General features: G+C 43.4%; 1 protein-coding gene across 1 annotated transcript in view; it reads left to right on the top strand.

The window, feature by feature from the left end:
* Positions 1-2,233: 2,233 nt before the first annotated feature.
* The window catches only part of LOC309835915 (guanylate cyclase soluble subunit beta-2-like), a gene marked incomplete at both ends in the record, with an annotated part of 63,924 nt that continues 49,827 nt past the window's right edge, over positions 2,234-16,330 (top strand). Inside the window, 3 exon segments of the mRNA XM_082675632.1 lie at positions 2,234-2,300; positions 12,132-12,445; positions 16,037-16,141. Of these exon segments, the coding sequence (XP_082531758.1) occupies positions 2,234-2,300; positions 12,132-12,445; positions 16,037-16,141 (486 nt within the window).

The raw sequence follows: 16,330 nt of genomic DNA, 5'->3' as shown, positions 1-16,330 counted from the left end.
TGACAATCTCTGTGTAATCATAACAGTCTGGGCATGTCTGGCATTCCAGAAATGTGCAACATATACACACTTTGACACTAAAGTGCTATGAGGTCAGCCTACGGGAAAGAAGAGGCTGCCAGGCCCAGACAGGTATGAATGGGTGGTCCCACCAAAGGCCTGGGGATGCCACAGAGTTTGTTCCATTTCCAAGGGTCCTGGAAATGACATAATCTTTCTGGGGCCTTCAGAACAAACCATGGTACTACACCGAGTTTAAATATGGGTCTTGCCCATTACGTTTCTATTTTGCTCATAGACACAGAAGCAGGGCACGTGTTTTCACAAAGGCCCACAGGCCCTGGGGAGGAGGTGGAGGGTGATGGCCACATGGCAGAGAGCACCCCACTTAAGGGAGAGGTGGTGGTTTAGATCCCCCATCTGCCCCGGGCCCCACCAGTTTCTCTGAAGAGCTGCATCTGCTGATGCTTAGGGACCACTGTACAGACATGCACCCGAGCAGGAAGCCTTACAAACAGAGGGAAACTCAGGGAGCTTCTAGTTCAGTCACGTACGACCGCAGGGTCAGGGCCCCTGGGGCTGTCTGAGAATCCCCAGTGAGTATGTATATGAAGAGGAGGAACATGGATTGAAAAAATGGTTGAGGAACACTGAATTCACCAACCACCTCCTTTATTTTACAGATAAGGAACTGAGGCCTAAAGAGAGGGAGTGATTTTTCCCTCAGAGCTCATTTGTGTCAGGATGGGCCTGGGACAGTCTCCTGCCTCCCACCCCGAGTCACTCCCCAGTTTCCCAGGCCACCTCTGTGTCCTCAGTACTATTGCAGCTCCTCCTGGCACATGAGACGGTGTTTCTCATTTTCCCCAAGCTCTCTCCTCTTTTATCCTTATCCATACTCCTGTCAGAAAGGTGGGACAGTTATCGTTACCGTATTTTGCAGTGAAGAAGATGAATTCCAGAAAGATAAAGGAGAAAAATTTAAAGATTTAGGAGTGAGTAAGGATCTTCAAATACAGAGCGCTAGGTATCTGGAGGTGGGACCAGCCCAGTTTGCCTTTCCCCTAAGGGCAGAACTAAGGCCAGTAGCAGCAGCAAAATGCAGGATGTATGTGGTCTTCAGAGATCATTCATTTGTCCACTGGCTGATGCTGGCAAGACCCTGACCTCTCTGAGCATCAGTTTCCTCAACAGTACAAGGGGTCATTAGAAATAATCTGTCATCTGTGGCCAAAAGCAGATGCTCAACAAATAGAAGGTATTAATAGGGCTCAGAAGTAGGTTTCAGCTCAACTTAAGAAAGAACCTTCTTTCAGAGAGAGTAGTCTGTGCATAGAATGTATTGCCTTGCAGGGAAGTGAGATTCTTGTTAGGAAGAAACTGAGTTATAAGGTGGGAAATTGGACAATTAGGAAATTTCTCACCTCCCCCAATTCCGAGATTCTACGGTGTGTTCTGGGATCAACTCAAATGTTCTGTACTCTTCGCTGCTCTTCAAATGTGCTCTCTGCTGCCACGAAGCACATTCTCTGTGTCCAGAATGCTCCTCTTGGTCTAACCATTCCTCAGTTCCAATGAAACCTCCCTGTCTCAGAGAAGCATTCCCTGACCTGCCTCCTTCCCCCTAAGTTGACTGAATTGCTAACTACACTTCAGTGATTCACACTAGAGCCAAGCCAAGAGTGCAAACCTTCTGACGCCCAGGTTAAGCCTCTCTTCACCGGGTCTGGTTAGCTGTTGCAAGACCAAAGTCCAGCAGTAACTCCTACAACCCAGCCAAGCACAGTGTAAAACCGTGAGCTACTCTACCTGCTTCAGAGAAGGAGGCTCCATGACCACAGAGCTCCAAGTTCACTACCATGTATTAGGTTCTTAACACATGCCAAGCACAGTGCTGTCTGCAGGGTCTTCAAAGGTGTCACAATAAAAGTCACAATCAGGGAACCCAGTCTAGAGGGTAAGACCAATAATCTGGATAGAAGTTGGGGAAACTCATAGCCTGCTGTGGGTACTCAAGAAGGGAGCTCTTGATCCAAACTGGGCTCCAGGGAAGGCTTCTTTGAAGAGCTGACACCCAAACACTCTAATGCTTCCCATCCCTTATGATCAGGAGTGTTCTTTCTATATCTTGCTGGGTCGGTGGATATATTCCTGGGGCAAAGCTCCAGTTGCTGGATTTCCATTGCACCTTGATTTATCTTTCAGAGCTTCTGCAGAAGTGCAGGATGCCTTCATGACTTACACAGTGTATGATGACGTCATCACCATTAAGCTCATCCAAGAGGCTTGCAAGGTTCTTGGTAAGTCTGAATAGGGCTTTTTTTTGGCTTCCTGGGGCTGCTGTAGCAAAGTATGTTCAGTTCTCATTATTTGCGGTAGTTCTGGTCTGTAAAGTTTACAAACACTGAATTAGCAAATACTGAGCCATTGTTCCTATAGGAAAGATAAGGTTAGGTTCCTGAGAGCCTCTGGCCACAACCATTTTCATTTGCATAACTCATAAATACATAATCTTATTTTGTGTGTGTGTCTGTTTAAAGACACATTTTTCCATACGTATTGTTGATTCATTAACTTTGAACTCACGGCCAACAGCACCGTAACTCGTGCCGGAATGAAGCTTATCTAAGGCATGTATTTTCTCTGTAAGGCACATCACAGCCTTCCTGTGCTTAGGACACTGGACAGCACTTCAGCAGCATGCTTTGGAGCATTTTAAACAGCAGACCAACAAAAAGAACAAAAATGCAAAAACGTAGTACTACATAGGTTGCCGAGAGGACACTTGTTTATAGTCTGAGAACCGAGTCCAGAACGCAGAGCATTGCCTCCTGTGACCTTAGCCAGAAACATGCATGTTCGGTGGCTCACTTTTTTCCCTGCTCTGTACACATCCACGAATGACCACGAAAGCTCTGATGAGTATTGATTTGGGGGTTACAAGTACACTTAGGGAGTAGGTAAATTTGCAAATATGGATCTACAAATAATGAGCATCAACTGTACTACTAACTGGGTGGCTTCAACAACAGAAATTTATTCTATCATAGCTCAGGGACCAGAAGTGCGAAATCAAGTTGCCAGCAGGGCCAAGCTCCCTCTGAAGGTTCTAGGGAAGAATCCTTCCTCTTCCAGGTCCTGGTGACCCCAAGTGTTCCTTGTGATGGCATACTTCCAATCTCTGCTTCTGTCTTCATATGGCCACCTTTCCTCTGTGTGTCTATGTCTCTAGGTCCAAATTTCCCTCTTCCTATAAGGACTGCAGTCGTATTGGATTTCAGACCCACCCCAACCTGGTAACTCATCCTTTCCATTTGAGTAACCTTATGCGTCTTACGGGCAAAAATTGTGAGCAACACAGAGTTTCATCATCTGCAACACCACTGTCATATTTGGCCTCAATGTTGTCTCTGACAGATGTTGTTATATCTTTGAAATAGATCGTCACAATGACTTCTGGCTGTCAGAAAGAACAGCACTGAGAATCCCATTGTGTTTCTCTGGAAATGGATATGGTGTGCTTTGTGGGGTGCTGAGGGCCATTCTCCCTCATCTGCTCTGCCATGGGACATCTTGCCATCTGCCCAGACACTAAAATGCCATTGACAGGGTCATAACTGGGGGGACAATATATGGATGGTCCCATTTACAATGCACATGTACTCCCAGAATGGATATATCAGCAAGGGATGGTTTATTATATTAACTTGCTCACTCCCCAGGCACTAAGGGGCACAGCTACAGGACAAAGAGAGACGTTAGCTCTTTGCCTTTCTAGTTTAAGGACCGAGGACAACTAACTTATTCCGTCATAGTTTTCTCACTGTTCAAATGAGAATAATTATAAGATCTACCCTTCAGAGTTGTTTTGAGGATTAAATGAGATAATGTATGTGGAATATACCAAATGTGGTACCTGGTGTATAATAAGTTCTCAAAAAAATCTCCTCCCTTCCTTCCCTCTGTATTAATTTCCTAGGGCTGCCTTAACAAAGTACCACAAATTGGGTGGCTTCAAACAACAGAAATTTATTCTCCCATAGTTGTGGAGGCCAGAAGTCCAAAGCCCTCCAGTCTACAGTATGTAGTTAAGGCAGCCCTGACAGACCAGTACCGGAATCTAATAAGTTTTTATATGTCCAGAAGGAAATGCTACATACGTCTAATATCATGCCCAGGCTGTTTTTGTAACTATGTATGATTGTGGACACCATGTGGTGTAGCAGTACCTTTAGCAGAGAGACCCCGTCACACACCTGCCGCAGTGCATTCACAGTTCCAAACCAACTAATACGTTCAGAGGCAGCAACAAGTTTATAGACCAATGTGTGGTCTGACTCACACCGCCTTTCTACCAAAGACCAAAGTCTACCGCTGTGATTTCTATCTGTCCGGCTTTGAAAATCAGAAGGGTGTTTTCTTCTTGTTTATCTCAACGACATCTGTTGACCTATCCCTGAAATGGTATATAAGAACAGTGAATGCATTTTTCAAATCAAAAGCTGAGATTCAAATCTGAGTAAACACATGCTTGAGACTTGGAGACAGGATGGCCCTGGGAAGTATAGGCTGTGTAGTTTCTCTCCACATCTATCTATCTATTGATAGAAATAGATACAGACATAGATACAGATATAGATATATAGACTGACTACGTCTCTAGCAAAGGCTTTGGAATCAGAGAGACCTGGGTGAGTGCCCTGGTTGTACATCTACCTGCCTATCTATCTATCATCTATCTATCTATCTATCTTTCTATCTATCTATCATCTATCTTTCTATCTTTCTATCTATCATGTCTAACATCTATCTCCCATGAATCAGAGAGAGCAAATCCCTGCCGAAGGAAAGAAGTTTGCAGGAAGGGCATTTCACTGTTTAATAAAAGACACTCGTCAGTTGAGAGAAACTCTTCCCTTAGACAAAGAAAAAAGCGCGCTCCATTACCACTCGTTAGTGCTTTGCCTTCCAAGTGGGCTCCAGAATGCCGTTTCTCTACCTTTAAGCAATTGTTGGGACTTTTCCAGACCACTCTGCCACTGCATAGCTCTGTGCTTTCTAATTAGCATAATTCAGGATGGGACCAGATGGCAGGTTGAGCCTTGCATAAGAATTGTTCTGTATATGAATAAGTGCCTACTTAGTCTGTAAGTGGGTTATTAGTGATCTGAAGTGACAAAATTCAAAACAACACACAACAGCCGTTGGACACAGTCGTGCCCGTCTAGGCTTTGCTCGCTAAGAAACCAGTAGTGAAACGCATTTCAGCAGTTAGCCATCGGCAAGCCTTCTCCGCACCTACCTCTGTAAAAAGAAGAGTAACAACATAAAATTTTACAAAGTCCTCAAATCAGGCCTCATCATATTTGGTCTTTACTGTGACCCTCTGAGGTAGGATAAGCAACCCAAACCCTGCAAACAACCAAAACTGGAGCTGGAACTCAGGTGTCCCAGCTCCAAGGCCATCGCTGCAGCCTGCGGGCGGGAGGGGCAGTTGGCTGGGTAGGCATGAGATCTCTGGTGAGGGCTTTGGAATCAGCGAGCCCTGGGTGAGTCCCCTGGCTGTATTGTCTCCTAATAGGGTAACCTGGGGGCAAATTCCCCATCGGTAAACATCGCTGGTACCTACAGCACCTACCTTGGATGGTTATCCTGAAGATGATGTCCAGTAATGTAAGCAAAGTGCCTACCACAGAGTGGGTACTCAGCAGAGCAGGCCCCTCTCTCTCAGTGGACCAGCAAAGCAGGTCCACTGAGACCACCCGGTGGACCCCTAGTTGGGCCAACGTCTCTGTTTCAAAGCTCACCAGGAAGCTGGCAGCTTATACCAGGCATGAGTGAGACTGCGCCCTGGCTGCAAAGGGTCTCCCACCTGAGCTGCCTGCATCCATTTCCCAGCTACCTTTTCTCTATTGCCTGATCAACTTATTGCTGCACCTGGAACCCAGCCCTCCCAATTTAGAGTCTGTTTCCTTCTTGCAGCCTATGGTACCAACATGGGCAGCTGTTCCTCTCCTTTTCTTCTTCTTCTTTTTTTTTTTAAATTTCTTTTGGCTACGCCGTGTGGCATGCAGGATCTTAGTTCCCTGACCAGGGATCGAACCCGTGCCCCCTGCAATGGAAGCGTGGAGTCTTAACCACTGGACCACCACGGAAGTTCCCTTCTCCGTTTCTTAAAGGCCTCTATCTCCTCACAGAAGATTTCCCCACTGGTTATCTTGTGCCTGGCTAAAGCCATATATTATTTGAGAAGGAGAGTACTCTAGGTGAATAGTTCTTTCCTGATACCTAAAACTTATTCTTTTGGAAACCAAAGCTTTGGGGAAAAAAATACCCATTTTCAACAGAAAACTCTCAAAAATGCGTGGCAATCACTTCCCTGTCTTGTGGAAGAGCACATGCTTTTCTGGGTGCCTCAGGTGGGTCACCATGAAGAGTAGCTCCTGTTGCCTGTTTCTGGGTGATGGGAAGCAGGCAAGGGTCGTGGGAAGTCTAGCCCTGACCAGCCCTTTGCCCAGAAGACCCAGCATGGGCAGCAGTGGCTCTGGGGCCCCCACTGAGCCTTAGCAGGTGTCCCCTCCCACTGCCCTGCACAGCCTACCTCTGCTCTTTCCATTCCCTTGAGCTGTCGCCCAGCAATTAGTAAACATTTCCTGGTGACGCCAAAGAGTCAAGCTTGTTAAGTCAGAAAGTTTGAGTTTATACATTATTCCAATTGAAAAACTCCCCAGAAGGCTCTACAGCTCTCCTGGGAAGCCAAGCACAGACGCTTTGTGACACTTATTTCCCTGCCATCGAAGAAGTCTTCTATTTAAAAAAAAAAAACAAACCACTTTTTAATAGAATTTTCACACATACACTAAAGTCGAGAGAATTATACACTGAAGCCCACATACCCTTCACCCAGCTTCAATCATTATTCCTATTTCACCAATCTCGTTTCATCTCTCTGGTTCCTCTACCCTTTTTTCTGGTTTTGTTCTTGCTGGAGTCTTAAAACGAATCTCAGGTTTCCCATAATTATACCTGTAAATATTTCAGTATGAGTCTCTAACAACATAAAGACATTTTAAAGCATGATCATAATACCCTGATTATACCTAGCAAAATTCAAAATTCAGAATATTACAGAGGCCCAGGACCCAGCCGTATCTCAGCTGGCCGTGGATAAACTGTGGTCTTCTTGTATTAGATTTCCTAAGGTCTTTTCAGGACAATCGGAAAAACCTTTTTACTTTGACATAATTTCAAACTCACAGAAGGTTTGTAAGAATAGTACAAAGGATTGCCATAGACTCTTCATCTATATTCCCCAAATGTTAACATTTTACCATGTTGCTTCTATCCTTCTCTCTATATCTATATCTATATTTTTTTTTCCTGAATCGTTGGTATGTTAAGAAAATGATGTCTCTTTATCCCTAAAAGTTCTCTTAAGTAACTACAGTACAACTATCAAACTCAGGAAGTGAACATTGATACGGTGCTATTATCTCATCTACAGATTTCATTGAGATTTTTCCAGCTTTCCCAGTAATGACCTGTAGGACAAAAGAAAACCCCGGATCATGTCAGTTGTCACATTTCTTTGGCTTTCTGCAGTCTGGAACAGTCCCCAAGTCTTTCTTTGGGTCTTATAACATTGACATCTTTGGAAAGTTCTGGTCAGCTCTTTGGTAGCATGACCCTCCACTCAGGATTATCTGATATCTTCTCATGATTCAATTCAGGCTATGCTTTCTTGGTGGAAAGACCACAGAGTAATGTTTTTTCCTTCCCAGTTCATTGTATCAGGAGGCATCTTATGTCGATTTGTCCCATTATTGCTGTCAACTTTGATCGCTTAGTTAATATGGAATCTGCCAGGTTTCTCCACTGTAAAGTTATTATTTTTCCCCTTTGAAATTAGTATCTTGTGAGAAGATACTTTCAGACTATGTATATTATCTTGCTGTTTCTCAAACTTCTCCTTCCCTAATTTTAGTATTCATTGGTGATTCTTATCTGAATTAATATAAATTATAAGAGTGGCCAAATGGTGATTTTCTAAGTATATCATTTCTTTTACATTTATTAGTTGAATTTCTACTATAAGGAAGAATTTTCCCTATCTATCTATCTATCCATCTATCCATCCATCCCAGTGTGAACGCTTGACTCATTTTTTAGTAGGTTGTAATCCTTTAATTATTTTGATGCTCAAATTCTCCAAGATTTAGCCAGTTAGAGCCCCCCCAAGCTGGTCCTTGTGTCCTTGACATGTCCCCATCATTCTTATTTTTTTTTTTAGCATCTTTATTGGAGTATAATTGCTTTACAATGTTGTGTTAGTTTCTGCTGTATAGCAAAGTGAATTAACTATATGTATACATATATCCCCATATCCCTTCCCTCTTGTGCCCCCCTCCCACCCTCCATTCCCCATCATTCTTTGATCACTTCTTTACTTTCTGGTGTGACAAGATGTTATAAACTCATAATTTTCCTGCCCCAGCCCTGAAATCTGCCATTTCTCCAAGGAACCCTGAACACACACACACACACACACACACACCATCCATCTATCTGTCGTCTTCCTCCCTCTCTTTCTTCCTTTCTATCCATCTATCTGAAACTGTGATGGGTTTTGTGGTCTTCTTAGGGTAGATTTCCTAACCTACACCACAAGCTTCATTCTAGTCTTCTTTCTCGCAGAATAAGAAAGCTGCTTCCCATCATTTACCACGTATTTACTTACAGGTTTCATCCTTGAGTGTTTAGAAAGTCGTTTCAGAATTGCTGACCCATACTGCTGTGAGAAGGAAGCCTACTCGCTACAGTCAAATATTTGTTTAAATTTTGTTTTTTCTTTAGCCTAAGGAGAAAGTCTAAATACCATGTTCAAATTTTACTGGGTTATTTTTTTCTTGGGCAATTAGGTTATTCAGAACTCTTCTGTTGAAATACTGTTTTGTTAATTATGTTTCTGTTTGTATTCCATCTTAGAGTTTTCCCTATCCTTATCGATCTTATTTTCTTTAATTTAAGCGTATGAATCATTAACATGATTCTGCAAACCAGAACTCTGCAAAAAGTTACACTCAGAGAAGTTCCCCACCACCTGCACACACACACTCTCCATAACCTTTCTAACATTTCTACCCATTCCCAGTGCCCTGAAGATAAACAGTCTCAATAGTCTCTTGTGTTTATTTTTGTACAAATAAGTAGATAGATGGATATTTCTTTATTTCCCCTTATTTGCTACACAAAAGATAGAATACTAAGCATGCTATAGACTCTCCTTGGCACTACGAAAAAATATGCTAAGGCATCTACGATTTGTGTTTCATTCTGTCTTGCATTTTCTTGGCATTTCCTATATATTTCTGACCCCCTGTGACTTAGAAAGCTTGTGGAATCCTAAGTTCACTGAGGGGAAACTGTGTAACTACACTATTCAGGTGTTGGTTTTGAAAAGTGACCTTTGTCCTCTGCTGGACAAGCATTCTCAACTACAAATCCTACAGGAAGCCCCAAACCCAGCACGGATGGAAAAGACCACACCCAAACCCAAGATGCTTGTTCAGGGAAGAGTCGGCCACTCCGCCCGATGTCCTTCCTATGAACAGAGCTGGGTGCCCAGAGACAAAATAACCAGTGTCTGGAACAATAAACTTCATGGATTTTTGTATGTTTATAGACCTAAAAGTCAAGCAGACAGTCTCTCTACACAAGGCTGCCACTGCCACTTTAATACAACTTTGCTGGTCTTGCAGACAGCCCAGTCCCCCTGAGAGAGGTCCCTGGGATGGGGAGGCCTCTGGGATTGTACTTTCCCAGCGGGTTACAGGATGCACCTGCTCAGAGCTCCAGCCTAGGGGATGCGCAGCACAGCTGTTTTTTTTTTTGTTTTTTTCTTTTTCCTCAGCTTGAACAAGCTAGATTTAGCAGGAAAGGAGGGGTGGAAGGAGGAAAGAGGAAGGAACAATTCCACACGTGTCCATGTACTTTTCAGGAGTTCTCCTCCCAGGGGCTCATCAGCACTGGAAAAGACAGGAGTGGAATTTATTATTCCAGTTCCCTTGGGGGTTAGCAGGTGGCTCTTGATTGCTGTTATAGACAAACCTGCCTGCATCCAGCTAGGGACGGACCCAGGAGCAGAGAACCCGGCAGAGGCAATTAACACAAGCCACATACCACACCCACCCTACCGTGCAAGCTTCGTTTGCATCCTGAAGACCTGGCTAATACATTTTGGGGACATATACATAATTCATCTCCGATGAGACCTGACCAACTCAGTGGGGACGCTCTGCTCAGCTTGCAGAACGATGATCTGTCCAACCGTCTGGCTGTGAACAACGAGCTGTAGGAAAGCTGCTGCTCAGGGCATCCTAGGAAGCAAGGAGAGGCTGGAAAGTGCCCAGACCTCCTCGGATCCTTTGCCGCTCCCGTAGGAATTGGTCCTGGAGAGCGTAGGAATTGGAGAGCTGAAAGCCACTTGTGAATTCTAGGCCCAGCCAGAGCCTCATAGAACCTGCAAGGGTCCAGCCACGGATTCTGGTGACTGTGAATCTGGCAGGTCTCCCATCAGCCTGGGTATTCCAGACTTTCTCCCGGCCCTCAGGACCTATCGTGATTCACCACACCAGCCTAAATAAGAGAGTGTTCTCTCACGGAGAATGGATGTGCTGTCTCCTGTATCAATAATGAAAACCTATAAGCAGCCCCTACCTTGGGGGGAGACGCCTTTTCTCTCTAACTGCTGCTCCAGAGGCTGTGGGATATGGCACAAAAAGCACCTCATTTAGAGTTAGAGCCTCTGCCACCCTGGGTAATTTAGGTCAATTCACATAGGTGACTGTCAGCCTCCACGGTCTCACCTGTGAAAAAGGGGACATGTTAATAAGGTGATCTCTCTTACAAGATTTTGGCAAGCACTGAGTAAAATAACATCGATTAATGACGGTTTCAGGGACTATAAAAAGCATTCTTTAAAAACACTCCATGGCCCTCCACAAAGCAAATGATGGCGCGCAACCTAGTCCAGCAGAGCAGATGCGGCAATAGCCCCGCTCACACCGAAAACCTACCCCCAGGGATTTCTCAAGCACCCACTTTGTGTCCAGCTCAGAAAACATGTAGTGTGAGGTCACTGCCCTGCAGAATTACCATACAGTTAGGAAGAAAAGAAAAATGGAGCCCTTAGGAAGAGAGAAGTCAGTGTGATGTAGGACAGTCAGAGAAATTTCTGTGGAGGATGTAATGTAAAAACTGCCCTGAAAAGAAGACTAGAGACATGGTTGGACCTAGAGATTGTCATACAGAGTGAAGTAAGTCAGAAAGAAGAAAACAAATATCATATATTAATGCATATATGTGGAATCTAGAAAAATGGTACGGATGAATCGGTTTGCAAGGCAGAAATAGAGACACTGAGGTAGAGAACAAGTGTATGGACACCAAGGGGGGAAAGCGGGGTGGTGGTGGTGGTGGGATGAATCGGGAGATTGGGATTGACATGTATACACTGGTATGTTTAAAATAGATAAGTAATAAGAACCTGCTGTATAAAAAAAGAGTAAATAGCATATAAAGATCCTAAAAATAAATATTTGCATAATTGGTCTTATCATAAAAAAAACAAGACTAGGATGCTGAGGAGATGAGAGAGAAAGGGGAAACGATTGCAAATATTTGGTATCCTCTTCTGGCTCAATTGATATAGTATGAATTTGTTGGTATTGTTTTTCAGTTGCAATATTAATTATTTCTCAGAGATAGATTTTTAGTTCATTTAATGGCCATTGTGTTCAAAGATGTCTAAAGATGGCAAGAGAGATTGTCACAGGAAACTGACAGCTTTGAACCCCCTTCTGGATTCTAGAGAAATTTCTGCCATGGGAGCCATGGAAAAGACCAGGGTAGGACTGGGGGGGACTCACCAATTTAACGAGCACCTACTAGATGCCAGTCTGCATGGGGCTTCTCGTGGTGGCCCCGTGACCTCGATGGTATTATTGGCATTTACTGATGAGGAAAGTGAAGCCTTAGAGAGAATTCAGAAACGTATCACAGAGCTGGGATTGGAACCCTTTGGAAGCGAATGAATACCTGGCCGGCCGGTGCTTTTATTTTGGATTCCACAGGTGTCTGCATGGAAGCCATTCTGAAACTCTTTGGGGAATACGTCTTTAAATCCTGCAAGATGGCTGGCGATGACCGGATGTTACGGACACTGGGAGGAAATCTCACGGAGTTTATTTTATTTTTTTATTTGTTTGTTTGTTTGTTTTTGCGGTTCGTGGGCCTCTCACTGCTGTGGTCTCTCCCGCCGCGAAGCACAGGCTCCGGACGCGCAGGCCCAGCGGCCATGGCTCACGGGACCAGCCGCTCCGCGGCACGTGGGATCCTCCCAGACCGGGGCAGGAACCCGCGCCCCCTGCATCGGCAGGCGGACCCCCAACCACTGCGCCACCAGGGAAGCCCCTCTCACGGAGTTTATTGAAAACCTAGATGCCCTCCAGAGTTACCTGGCGCTCCCTTATCAGGTAAGCCTATCTAGGTCTGATCTTGCTGGCCCTGAGAAGAGGCAGGTGACTCTAGCAGCTCTGGGCCATCTCACCGCTTCCCCCAAGAGGGTGCAGTTGCCAGGGGCCTGTGGAATGCTCGGTACGCGGCATCGGTGGGCTGAGTTCTCTGGGGGAAGGAATGGAAAATGAAAACCTGTTGCCCATTTTTATAAACTGGCCGGCAAGAATCAAAGCAGGGCAAGCTGGAGAGGTCGCCTTTGTGATGGGGGAGGGCCTATTCTGATGGCGGCTGGTGGAGGGGTTGACATTAAATCCAGAAGATTGATCACAATGGGAACAAAGGCTGGGAGCCAGTCAGGTTTCAGTGGATTTGCAAAATCCCTCCTCAGGTTTCCTGGCCTGGAAGGAGCTGATAAATAACTTGTGCAGCCAGATTCATTTATTCATGTATTAGAAGGAAAGACTTGACAGGGCCAAGAGCCAGAATCGGAAACCATCCAACTCTGATTAACCCACGAAGTGACTGCCTGAGGTGCTAAACTAATTTCCCTACTGGGATATGTCCTTCTGGAGTTCAGTCCTTGGTTTTCTTGTTTGTAGAGATCATTGGAAATTTAAATGGCCAGGCTCCCTTTTCTTTTTTAAAAAAGAAAATGCTTCATTGAAAAGGCAAAGCGGCACTTGCACATATCATAATAATAGTTTATTATTTTATATAAAATAGTTAATATTTGTTTCTAGGGCCCTTCAGAGTTTGCTAAGCTGTTTCTTCACCGTTTCTATATTGAATGCTCATAACTACCCTTGACGGGTAGTCATGAGGAGAAAGTGGGATTCTGAATGTGAAAGTGCCTCATGAACCACAATGTATCCTCATAGGTGTTAAATGGGAAAACAGTTATTTCCTCCAATTTTCAAGTAAGGAATAAGAGGCTTGGTGACTTAATTGACTTCAAGTAGGATGAGTAGTTGGATCCGTCCTGTTGTTATCATGTGAACTACTCAGGAAGAGGGAGTGAAGAGAGCCCTGGCTGTGGGGTCACATGAGCCTATGATGCTGTCTGACCAGCTCTGCAGCTTCCTAGCTGTGTGATCTTGGGCAAGTTACTTGCCCTCTCTGGTTTTCAATTTTTTTCACTTATTTGTTTAATAAATATGTATTGAGTACCTACTATGTGCCAAGTACTTTTTAGGCATTGGACACACAGAGAGACAAAAAGGAATGAATAGGAAAAAAAAATTTACTCCATAGTGATGTGTGGATTACAGGAGATAACATGTAGAAATCTCTAGCATTGTAATCAGTCCAGATAGGGCATTCCATATTTAATAACTTCCTTCCTTTATGTTTTCTTCCTCTCTTTTCTGTGTGGCCAGTTTTAAAATTACAATCATTCATATGGCAACTTCCTCTTAAATTTCTCTGCTAAAGCACTACAATTACTATGGAAAGAAATACAATTAAGGCCCTTAAGTAATCTTCCATAGTATTATAAATATCACATCTTTCATTTGAAAATTGGGCTAATATTTTAAGTCACAGTTCTGGAGAAGATATTAATATTTTTTTATTCATTAAATAAAAATATTGTGGAATCTCTTTTATGTTCCAGATATTGTTCTCACAATATTATTGTCATTCTTAGGAATAAGATGAAAGGAACCAAGGTTCTGAAGTCCCAAGTCCATTGTTTTTATGCCTACTCCTGCTACCCCTCCTCTGATAGTCATTCCTTCATATGGTAAAACCAGTGTTAGAGAAGCAATAGGCTAGAACTTCTCTGGGGTCAGTAAGGACATTTTGCACATAATGAGATAAATAAAACATATAAATATACTATACACAGACACACAAGCTGAAATAAAATACGTGCAATGATATCTGATTGTTGTATAGTACTTTCTACTGGACAAAAGGTTATAGATTATCTCTTTAGGCAAAAATACAGTAAGATAAACCTGACTTTTTCTTTATGTCTGTCTCTAGTAATTTCGCAGTACCTTAAGGCTTACATTTCTGGTTTTAACTGTGCCTTTAATCTTGTTATTTTTTAGCTAACCTTCATTTGAGGGCCAATTATGAGACAGATATTGGGCTAACTCATGTATAAACATTGAATTATCCTCTTACCCCTAAGATTAGGTACTCTTATTCTTCCCATTATACAGATGAAAAAACTGAGTCCAGAAAGGTCAAGTAACTGTCCCAAATTGCCCAGGTTGTGGTGGCCGAGCCAGGACCCACCCCCAAGTGCGTCCGTCTCCAAAGACCGTGCTCTGGTCGACTTCTCATTATGTTCTCATTGCCCTAGTTCTCCACTTTTATAAAACCCTATTTCAATTTTTAAAAATAAAAGTATAATCTTATTATTTAGAGAGCTGGAGACATTGACCAGAAGGATTAAAAGCACAAACTTCGAGAAGTATGTCTAGGAAGTGGCCTAGGCTAGGGTGAGGAGTGAGGGTGGAAATGGTAGCAAAAGCTTGCGGATTTTAATTTCAGCCCTTTTGTACTCTGTTATTATTATTTTTCTGCTATGTAGGGTTTGGATATAATTTTTTGAAATAACTTAATTTTCTGTTTCATCATATGCTTTTTATATGTGCTGCCTCAAATCTTTAGATTCAGTCAAAATGTAAACACACAAATACATACTTTCTCTTTGTATATGCTTTTGGAAAGATAAATACTTGGCAAAAAACCTTCATTTTAACTAGCATCCCCTCCCCGCCTCCTCCCTACTCCCCCTCCAGCCCCCACTACCACCACCACTTTGGAAGAGAACAAAAATCTCAGAAGGAACACACTTCCTTAATCTCTTCTCTCACTCAGACCAAAAGCTGTGAGCCAGGGTGCTGAGCTGCTTACTAATCAAATGGGAGAGAAAATTGTTTCTCTCAGGAATTCCCCCAGGCAAAGTCTTTATCCTTATGTCGTGACATAATCTACCATGAGATGGTACACACTTGATGTCAACATTTATTCCTGGAGAAAGATGATCTCTTCTGATGTATCCTTGATTTTCCAGACATGCAACTTTGCACCACAGATGGCATTATCCTTCCAGAACAAGAGGTGAACTTTTCTCCACTTGCCAATTCCTCTGAGACCCTGATCTTTCAGAGTAAACATGCTCATGGTCCCTTAGTCACAGGCCAAGAATGGCAGCCATCCACTCCTTGGAGTGTAGGTAGAAGCAGCATGGCATGGCAGAAAGGTTCATTTGGGTGTCAAGATGTTCTACCATGAATTTGGCCTTAACTTCCCTGAGGTTCAGTTTCCTCCTCTTTACAATGGAGCTAATGCTTGCCATATAGAGTTGGTTATGTGATTAGGTATAATATAAAATTCCTGACTTTTAGGGGCTGAAACCATGGTAGATTTTATTTTTATGTGATTGGAGGGGGTTTGGGGATACAGTTCTGCATGATGTAATGAGTAAGTTTCACAAAACCTCAAAAGCATAATTTAGAGAAATTGTATCCACTGGGAAAAATATGCTGTGTCTTTTAATTGGGAGATGAATGCACCATCGTTTTGTGTGGAGAGAGGAGCAGACAGGAAGATGCTTCTCCATTACTACTCTGATAGAAGTGGTCTGTGCCACGTCGTACCAGCTACGCAGGTGGCTTAACCAGACCCAGAGTGTCCATTGACAGATGAATGGATAAAGAAGATGTGGCACATATACAATGGAATATTACTCAGCCATAAAAGGAAACGAAATTGAGTTATCAGTAGTGAGGTGGATGGACCTAGAGACTGTCATACAGAGTGAAGTAAGTCAGAAAGAGAGAAACAAATACCTTATGCT

The sequence above is a fragment of the Grampus griseus genome (assembly GCF_964374135.1).
Source record: "Grampus griseus genome assembly, chromosome: 18".
Lineage (NCBI taxonomy): Eukaryota > Metazoa > Chordata > Mammalia > Artiodactyla > Delphinidae > Grampus > Grampus griseus.
Note: the sequence above shows the minus strand (reverse complement) of the source record. Positions and strands in the feature narration are given on the sequence as shown.